At 31.8% G+C, this 10,550-nt stretch overlaps 1 protein-coding gene across 1 annotated transcript; it reads left to right on the top strand.

Annotated features, from left to right (window-relative positions):
- Positions 1–273: 273 nt before the first annotated feature.
- Positions 274–1,884, top strand: LOC136981154 (uncharacterized). The gene has a single exon (XM_067277463.1). It carries the CDS (start codon positions 274–276, stop codon positions 1,882–1,884), a length of 1,611 nt encoding a protein of 536 aa, XP_067133564.1.
- The last annotated feature ends 8,666 nt before the right edge of the window (positions 1,885–10,550 follow it).

The raw sequence follows: 10,550 nt of genomic DNA, 5'->3' as shown, positions 1-10,550 counted from the left end.
AACTACCTACAGAGAACAATTTCTATAAAGGATATGATAACTTAATTTGAAAATCAAAGAAATGGAAATATATGATAAGAACATCTGCAGAATAAGACAGAAAATTAAAAATGAGAAAGTGATTGAAAAGGTATAAAAGTTTAAATACATCGGAATAATAATAGTAAATAATGATGTAAACATTATAACAAAGACATCGCTTATGCTAAGGAATGGCTGGAAGAGAACAACTTAATCGCAACAAGAGCGGATAAAAGCAAGCAGATTGTTGTGATGAAAAAACCTATATACGACGAAGCGTTGAAGGAGTATATCAGAAATACGGATTGTATTCAGATAAATAGTAACATAGTTGAAGCAATTGATAGAAGGGTTAGAAAACTGGGAGGATCAAAACTGGCGAAGATCTTACCTTTTTTAGTAAAATGTCATAACCCTAGACCAGGGACCCCTAGATTATTTGCCTTTGCTAAGACTCATAAGAAGGGCAAAAATATCAGACCTATTGTGGAAAAACGAAAAGCGCCTACGTTCCTCCTTGAAAAAAGGTTGCATGAGTATATCTCCTCCAAGATGGAAAGCAATGAATTGGTGGCTAAGGATCCGGTAACGGTGGTCAAAGAACTACAAGAGGTTTACTTAGTTGATGACGAAGTTGGGACTGTACTGGATTACGAAAATTTGTTCCCTTCTATCAGGATTGAATCTTGCGTAGAAGCACTTTTGGATTTTCTGACCAGAGTAAACCCTGCTTTAGCACATCATAGGAATGCGTTGGTAGAGATGGTTAATCGCGTTTGCTGCGAGTCTTTCTTTGCGTTTGAAGGACAAACGTATAAACAATGCCGAGGGGTCCCTATGGGAAGCCCAATTTCTGGGCTATTGTGTGAGCTTGTTGTCAGTAGGCTTGAGGTTAAAGTTTTGCGTAGTTTCAAGAACAGCATCGTATACTACAAAAGGTATGTCGATGATATATTCATAATTTGGAAAAGCAATCGATTAATTGCTAGATTTATTGACAAGATCAATGATAATGAAGATGGCCTAAGCTTAAAACTAGAGCAAAAAAGCTCTGTTATGATACATTTTTTGGACATTAAGGTTATTTTTAGAGAGGGACGTATATCTACCGGGGTATTTATTAAACCAACTCATAGCCCGCTTTATATTCCAGCTGGCTCTAACGATCCCTATAAGTATAAACTAGCAGCGTTTAGAGCGTTAATTAGGAGGGCTTTTTTATACTGCGAAAATGTTATAGACAGGGATGCGGAAATAGAAAGAATCACGCAGGTAGCAGAAGCATTGGGCTACAAGAGGAATGTTTTAAAGGGGATTATCAATAAATTAGAAGTCGGTACCGATGCAGCACCTGGTCGCGGGCGTGGTCCATCTTCATACACGAAATTTACGTACAACAAGCGCTTAGGAAGCATTATGAAAGAAATCGCACACATAAAGGATACAAAGATTATCTTAAAAAGAGCTCCGAATCTGTACAGTATTCTTAGAAATGATAAAGGGTTAATTAAGAAAGAGGATAGGTCCGGCGTTTATAGAATTCCATACGAGAATCAGATGTTAGGAATAAGTAAAGATTATGTCGGGGTTACCACCAGAAATCTAGGAGTTAGGATAAAAGAGCACAGATATGATGTTAGAAAAGGTTCTAATGCCACAGTATTGTCACAAATGGCACAAGCGGAAGGCTCAGTAGTAAGATGGAATGAAGCAGATATACTGAAACAAATCCACTCCCCGACCTTGGCAAGAACGGCCGAGAAATTAGAAATCTATAAAAGCAAGCTTAAAGGGAATTGCATCAACGCAAGAGATGCCGAGGGGCTTCCTTCCGCATGGAAGTATGCAGTTATAAACTTCTAATAAGAGCAGTAGCTTTATTAATATGTACAGTTTAATGAAAAACTCTGTACAGCTTATTAAGCAGTGGTATTATTTAGTGTTATTTATCTGTTTTTTAAGGCAGAGGTATTAATATTTTGTATACACTTTTTGTTTGTTATATATTAATATTTTATTTTTAATTTTAGCAGCATTTTTATTAATTTGTTGATATTTAGAAATGATATTGTGCTGTTAGTTACGTTTTGGTTAGCCGTTATATATTTTTGTATTTTGAACTTGTTGTTCTATTTTTGTAATGTTCGAATTTCGCCTGATGATGATCCATTGATTGGATTGAAAACGTTTGTGTTAAGAATAAATATCTCTCAGCGAATGATCAGGTGCTTGTTTTGTTTTTCGTAAACATTAACTTTAAACTACAGAAACATAACAAAATAAAAATAATTTTGAAAAACTAATATTTACCGGTACTAAATTGCGATTACAAAGTGTCGTGGTCAGAATCGCGAGACGGGCGATTCCCGCCCTTTTTGTGTTGTAACATAGTTCTATAAATTCAAATTGATAGCCGTTAACGTGCAGCGTTGCCACAATGAAATTTCAAAACGTACTGAAGCTCCTTCAAAAAATGTACTATTTTCCTTCAAAATGTACTATTTCTACGGCTTTTTGGTATTAATATACCATCATACTCAAATTTTGTGCTTATTTCAAATTCGTATTAACGAATACTTGTTAAATATGGTTAAATTTCACTTACGTATACTGTCATGGCAGGCGCTTCTGTTAGGTTAGGTTAGATTAGATTAACTATATTTTTAGTAGACGTTTCCTTTTTCTTCTGTTCAATAACTACCGTGAATCAATAACTAGTGACGTTTAGCACATGGCGGCCTGCCGGCGGCTCCCCTCCGGGAGGTCAGTCGAACGCACGAACAGTCGGAAACGCGGCCATAGCACCGCTATGGCAGTATACGTATCTGAAGTTCAACTTAAATATGAATACTTTAAAATTAAATATTTCATAAAAAGATTTTATGAAAATAGTTTGTATGGTGTATTTTTGTTAGAAGTTGATTTTTTAAAAATATAATAGTGATGGATAAAAAAATTATAAATAATATATGCGTGGACAGATTCAAATTAACAAAAGTTGCTTCTTTTACCAAGATTACTAAAATTGAAGTTCATAATTTAAGAATTAAATTATAAAGAGTACGAGTATAAATAATATAAAAGTATTTATATTATTTATACTCGTACAATTTCAAAACTATTTTCTGTAATAATTCGACTGTGACTTAAATAATATTTTGATATTATTGACGACAAAAGTATAAAATCATTGATTCCCTTACCTGTCCATTATTTTTGTTTGACAGAGTTGAATTGTTTGGACCACGTGGCGTAAAAAATTTTGTCAAGGTCACGAAAATGTGCAGACGACTGAAACGTTTGACACACGTGTGAAAGAGGGCCACTGAGTCAAGAGATTTGCACGTGTAACTATCTATGTTGTTCACGTCGACCGACATATACCACGTGTATGTTGTGATTGGGTAAATCAAATTAGCAAGCAGTGACACTAGTCACACTAGTGAGACTTTATTAAACTAATTTTTTTCGCTTTTTCTCGTTAAGGCGTGAAATATTATTTTGTACCATAAATGGTACTAAAATATTATAATGTACTCAAAATGTACTAAAAATCTAAGTGTACTTTCAATTTACTCGAAAAAGCAAAATGTACCCGAAAAGTACAAATGTACTAGGAACGGTAACACTAACGTGACCAGACGTCCCGTTTTGAACGGGACTGTCCCTTTTTAGAGTTACGAGTCCCGGTGTCCCCGAAATGAACTCTGGGACGCAAAATTGTCCCGTTTTCTGAAACCGCGCGAAAATTTGAGTAGTCGAGCCGGCCGGACGGCCGTCGCGCCGGCGGCCGGACGCGATCGGTGTGCGAGAGCAAACCGCGTTGTCGGTTGACGCGACGATAGCCGAGAGTGGCGAAGACGTCATCGCTTGCGCTTTGTTGACTAATTGTTTGGCAGATTTTTCGTTCGCCCACTTCTCGATATTTGTTTTGTTGTTGTTTGATGCTCGTGTACCTAGTAAATAACTTAAACTTCTTTTGTTTTGGAATCATAAGTTAAAATGCCGAAACGCAAGTGTACGTTCAATGTTAACTTACAAGCAAAATATCCGTTTATCAAGCAAATAAATACTCCCTCAGATGTCAGATGTGAAAAGTGTCGTACAGAATTTAGCGTTTCCCATGATGGTGCCAGTGATATTGAACAGCATTTGAAGTCTGAAAAACATAAAAATGCCGATCGTACCGCCGCTTCGAGTTCTTCGATGTTAACCTTTTTCAAGAAATCGGACGCACCAACTTTAAAGGATTTGGATATCGCCGCGGCAGAAGGCGTTTGGGCTTATCACACGATACAAGAAAACCACAGTTTTTGCTCTAATGATTGTGCGTCGAAATTAATTCAATCATGTTTTGATCCCAAATTTAAATGCGCGCGTACGAAATCAGAAGCTATTGTAGTAAATGTTTTGACGTCTACAGCAATGAAAGAATTAAAAGATGATCTTGATAAGTCCAATTGTATTACAATACTAAACGACGCTTCAAACCACGGTAACAAGAAAATATACCCTATTCTAGTGCGCTTATTTCAACCTTACGTAGGTGTGCAAGTAAAAATTTTAGATCTCCAAGACCAACCAGGTGAGACTTCTGACATCATTGTCGATTATTTAAACCAAGTGTTGACAGATAATAATTTGACAGCAAAAGTCGTAGCATTTTGCGGAGACAATGCCAACGTCAATTTCGAGGTGTGGCTAGGCGAGGAACTAACAATGTGTTAACGAAATTGCAATCATCACTGAAAAAGCCATTGATAGGTATTGGATGTGGAGCCCATGTAATTCACAATGCAATAAAATCAGCTGCAGACAGGCTACCCTTAGATTACGAAAGCATTATTGTGAAGATATATTAATTTTTTTATATTTACCCGATTCGAGTTGAAGCTCTAAAGGAGTTTTGCGCCGAAACTGAAACGGAATATCAACAAATTCTCGGCTATAGCAAAACTAGATGGCCTGCTCTTATGCCTGCCTTGGAAAAGGTTTTAAAAATGTATCAGCCATTAAAAAATAAACTACTTTTTGAGTATTGAAAAATGTCCCCTGTTACTAAAAAACTTTTTTGAAGATCCCACATCCGAATTGTGGCTTTATTTTTTACACGCTCTGTCAGCAAGTTTTCATCAAGCTGTATTGAAACTGGAAGGTCAGACTGTATCGGCAATTGAAGCTGCAAAAGAAATCAATCAACTAAAAGACAATTTGACTCAGAAACAGACCATTCAGTTTCTTCCATTTATGGTCCGTCAATTAATAGTGAAATCGAAAGATAATGTTACTGACATAGATGAAGAGTTTGTGAAAAGGGCGGCTACAGAATTTTATCAAACAAGCCGTGAATATCTGGAGCAGTAGACTTGCTTTCTTACCAAAGAAATGGAAATATTTTATTGGGCAGATTTAAAAAAGGTCCCCGCATGGGAAGACGTTCAAAAATCTCTGGATGTATTAATTGAAAAGGAATATATTGACTGTAATAAAGATGCAGAAGTTTTTGACGAATTTTCGTTAATTTGTAACTACATTACATCGCAGAAAGTAACCGAATGGAATAATCTAAATGTTTCCACGGAAACTCATTGGGTGGAAGTATTCAAACACTTTCGAGCCAACAATCTTCAGCATGAAAACTTTTCTATTTTAATTGAATATATTTTATGTTTGCCTGCTACAAATGCTCCAGTAGAAAGAGTATTTTCTATGATGAACAAATTGTGGCCATCTGAGAAGACCCAGTTACAAATTTCAGTTCTAAAGGCGATGTTGATAATTAAGGTGAATATAAAAAAAACGTGCCAAGAGTTTCATTCTTACTTAAAATCATCACCAGCTATATTAAAGCAAATTTGTTCCTCTGATAAATATAAACATAACTAAACGTTTCGGGTATATATATTTTTTAATTCGTAACTTTTAAGCTAACTGACTTTTCCTGAATAAATAACTTTAAAAAAGTGTTTTTTTTATTGACTACCTGTTAATTAACCTAAATAAACCAATGTCCCGTTTTGAGTCAAAAAATAAATGGTCACGTTAGGTAACACTGTTGACGAGGTGTCCGTTGGAGTGCGACCGTTAGAACGACGGTTAGAATAACGGCCGTTGGGTTTGAATTAAAGAGCTACTATTGGTTAACGATATCGTACGTTGGGCCGGGGAGCCGAAGACTTCGCAGCGCTGATTGGAGGACGGCCATGGACTCGTACCAGTATAAAAGGAGTAACTTTCGGCGGGAAAGAGGTTCCCTTTTGAAAGCTCGGAAGTGTGAGGTTCTTTTTTGAAAGCTAAAGGCGAAGGTTCCTGTTTGAATCCCGAAAAGTGTGGACTTACGTTGGACTGTAACGTACAGTACTTGTCGTTGTATAGGACTCGAAGGTTCTACGATTGTTACGTTCGTAACCGGAAGTCGTAAGGTGCTCTTCCGACGGACCTGTGACGGAATTATTGTCGGTTGTAACTTTTATTTGATGTCATCGAGTGTTACTGTGTATTTGTTTTCTGTATTTATGTTTTGGTCAATATAAACGTTGGGAATTGTCAACTCGATTTGATTTTTGAACATTACTCAGAGTATCATCGCTAAAAGTATTATAATCAAAACAGATATTTAAAACTATTTTAACTGTTTTTTTTAAAAATCTCATGTGATAAATCAGACAAAATACTGGATAACACTAAATCATATTAAATAAAGTTCTCAGACATTGTGATTAGAACAGACATAACAGCTTATCGAAAATCACATTAAAATATAAATTTGCAGACACTTCTAAAGTAAGTGAAGAGATTAAGAGCATTTTGAGCTTAAAAGAAGCAGACTCTATGAATTGACTTAAGTTGATAATGATATAGACCTATAAATACATTTAAAATCTTATAAAATTAAATAATCTTAAAACACTCTCATAAACGACATTTTCATTATTTTCAATATTTCATTGAACGGAAGAAAAAAAATGATTAAGAGTATTTTCTTAATTGAGGGTAAATTACATTTTTAGTGTATTTATGTAATTACAAAAATTATCATGTATATTGTACATTTGTATTATACAATAAATATACTATATATTCGTATATTAATATCTGTAAATTAAATAATGGTGAAAATATTTTAATACTACTTTAATTAAATTTAAAAAATAATAAAAATAACAATAGAAAAATTAAACAGTTCCTTTTGAAGAGTCAGCAATAATTTTTATATATAACAATAGGAAAGAATTTTCTGAACAGTCAATATATAAATCTGTAATTATTTTTCAAATATATTAATTTTAAGATAACCGAAACTATATTTAATACATGTTCAGTTAATTATGACTCCATAAACTGTAATTAGCTTCAAAAATCTTACTTGTAATCATTACTGATGAGAGTTAATGGTCAAGTCAAATCAATATTATTGTAATATTCTTTAGATGATTTGAAACGATAAAAACGTAGATACTACTCTTCCATTTTTTTAACGATTATTAATGATTTCCAACAACAAAAATATTATCAAATTTTCTAGTATAAAATATTTCATTAATTAAAGATTTTAAATAGGAAGGCAATTTTTCTTAATGTCAGCTTAAAATAATGAGATGTATCTAATTACTGTAGTAACTTATTAATGAATCATTGAAGCAATATAAAAGTATAAAAATTATAGATAGTTAAAAACAAAGATAAGAGAGAGGAAATTCTCTTATCATTATACTGTAATATACGAATCTATACGTATAAGAGGAGATGTCATCGAAGAGAACTTAAAAAATTCATAAGTGTGCAAATGTACTGTATTACAAATTCATTTAAAAAATTTATATTTTAATTTGATCGTTAACGTGGCATTTAATTAATTATTTTTACAGAAGAATAACGTCAACACTTCAATTATTTCATGTTATTTCTATGACGTTAAGAACGATAATGAATTGTTTAAAATGCTATAACATTATTTTTAAAAATAGAAATGTGGTTTCCAAAATTAAAAATAAAACAATGATTAAATTTAAAATTTCAATTAATTAAAGTATTATAAATTTCTACGTTTTTAACATTAAGAATAGATTCTTAACAATTAGCCCCTTAGCGTTAACAATAAATTAGCCTATTTCTAAAACATCAAGTCAAGTTAACAACTAAAATACTTTAATTTATAGAAATAAGTAAAAGTAATAATTGTAACCTTATTTACATTAACTCTAATGATTTTATATTTGCGACAGATCTGAGTAGAGTGACATTATCTAGGGTTTGTCTTCTTGCTAATGACACGTCTCTTTTAGTGCAAATAGCAACGAAATGACCACCACTAGAAGACAAAAAAGAGGTTTTGATAATGTATAAAGTATCTGTTGCCAGATTGGAACATTAATTGCAATACTTCTCGAACTCAGTTTGCTAAATTTAGATGGATAGAGGAACGATTTTGTTCAGGATTTTCTACTTTATCCAATTTACTGTAATTCCAACAAGAAAATTACAGAAGAATACTATAGTCTTATAGTCTAGAGTCTAGAGTCTGTTTTATAATTCCATAATTGACTGGATTATAGAAATAAGTTGCAGATATTAATTTTAAATGGCAGAAGTAAAATATGTGAAAACATTTAAAAAATTAAATAAGAAAATTTTTTTAATGTGAGAGGTTATAGCTTCGGATGATAACGGGAAAAAACAATGAAGACAGAATTCAGTAGCCTACTTACAAGTTAAATGGAAAAATTTATTTTTAGTAGAAAGAAATCGATAAAGAAATATAAAATAGAAGAACAATAATTTTATAAACAAAAACAATCTGAATTTAACGTCTAAATTAATTAATTTTTTCTTCATTTTTTTTCTTATTTTGTGTGATGGGGACTATTTTGTTCACCCAATTTGAATCTTAATAACTCCTGTGCAGAAGAAAATTTCTGAAATTTTGCAGGGAGGTTTGTGTATTAGGTGGATTGATACGATAGTTAAAGGTCAAGAAAGGGAGGTAGAGGAAGTCCTGTCTAAAGTAGGGTCGGATTAAATGAATATTTTATTTGTTATTAGCATTTACAGTTTTTTTAATTATAAAACTTATCCTTACTCTGAAAATTAAGCTTTCTGTTATTTTATAATAATTAATAAAATAAAAACTTTTTAAATAAGATATTATAACAGATCCTGCCACATGCAGTTTTAATAGTTACCGGAAAAGTTATGCAACTCGTAAACGGTTTTATTTTCTAAAAATTCATAATATATTAAAAGACACATTACTTATATTTAATATTCCATATTTTTATTAACTAAAGTAATGAATAAATGTAGAAAATTCGTAAAAATTCGAGAAATTATATAAATCTAACCAATTTTGAACTCATGTTTTCTCTTGGAGCCCACGTATTATTACTTTTATCTTAGATAATTAATACCTGTGATACGAGCAATAAATACAAAAAATATATTAATTACACCTGAAGCACATTAACTTTGATTTATGTACGAAATTCTTTATACTAAAACTTTGTGTTAGAAAAATTTTTAAATATTCATCATTTTTATCATTTATTAATGACATCAAAATGTGAACTCTACTTTAAAATTGTTGATTAACAACTAATTTTTAAAATTCTTTTCAGTTGAATATATTTGCTACAAAATTCTAAACTTTAAATTATCATCATTATTATCATTAATAATTTTTAAAATAAATTTATGGTTCTAAGATAAATTTTAATGTCAAACAAATTTTAAATATTAATAACAATTTAAGAGGTTTAAAAATTTGTTGAACTTGTTAGAAAAAAAGACAGAAGTCATTTTAACATTAAATTTAATTAGTAAACCTGTACAAAAGTACAAAATTTTAATAAATTTTAATATAAATTTTTTGATTACTTACGTTTTCTTTAAGAAATTTATTGTAAAATATATTACTGATTCATTACTTATATACTATTATGAACACTTGTATGCAGGCTTCTTCCTTAAATTTTATTTATCTACAGACTTTAATAATTTCTTATTTTAATCAATGCGAGCAATTTTTTATTGTGTTGGGTTGCAATTTTTCGTCACAATGCTCTCAATTTTAGTAGTGTCGTGCTCCTATACATCATACTTTTCCTGTTAACAATGGAGTCATGCCGATCATCTATCTAACTCCGTTCAGATGATAATTTTTACATTGGAATAACATGACTTCCGCCCCAAAGTGTAAGTTTAAGCCCTTATGTTTTCCTTATCTGGTCTCGGTTTTCATTCATCTCTCCGTTCTCGAGATTAAGGAAGGATGGCCAAACAGACAGAAAGCCACCAGTTGGAATTTATAGGTCTACAAGTTTCGGAAATTTCAGCCTAATATTTTCAATTTTGTATTAAAAAAACCTAAAACTTTAAGATGATTAAGTCGTTAAAATGATTATATATTAGAGTGCATTCACTCTATGCAGTAATTAAAGATATTTAAGAGGTATTGTGCGTAAGAAAGTTTTTAAAATTTTATTCTTAATAATTATCTGAATAGGAGTAATAAAGTGTCTTGATCATTATTT

The sequence above is a fragment of the Centruroides vittatus genome, unplaced genomic scaffold (genome assembly GCF_030686945.1).
Source record: "Centruroides vittatus isolate TY-2023 unplaced genomic scaffold, ASM3068694v2 contig_10, whole genome shotgun sequence".
In the NCBI taxonomy this organism is placed as follows: domain Eukaryota; kingdom Metazoa; phylum Arthropoda; class Arachnida; order Scorpiones; family Buthidae; genus Centruroides; species Centruroides vittatus.
The sequence above is the reverse complement of the archived record's forward strand: the minus strand, read 5'-3'. Positions and strand labels throughout refer to the sequence as shown.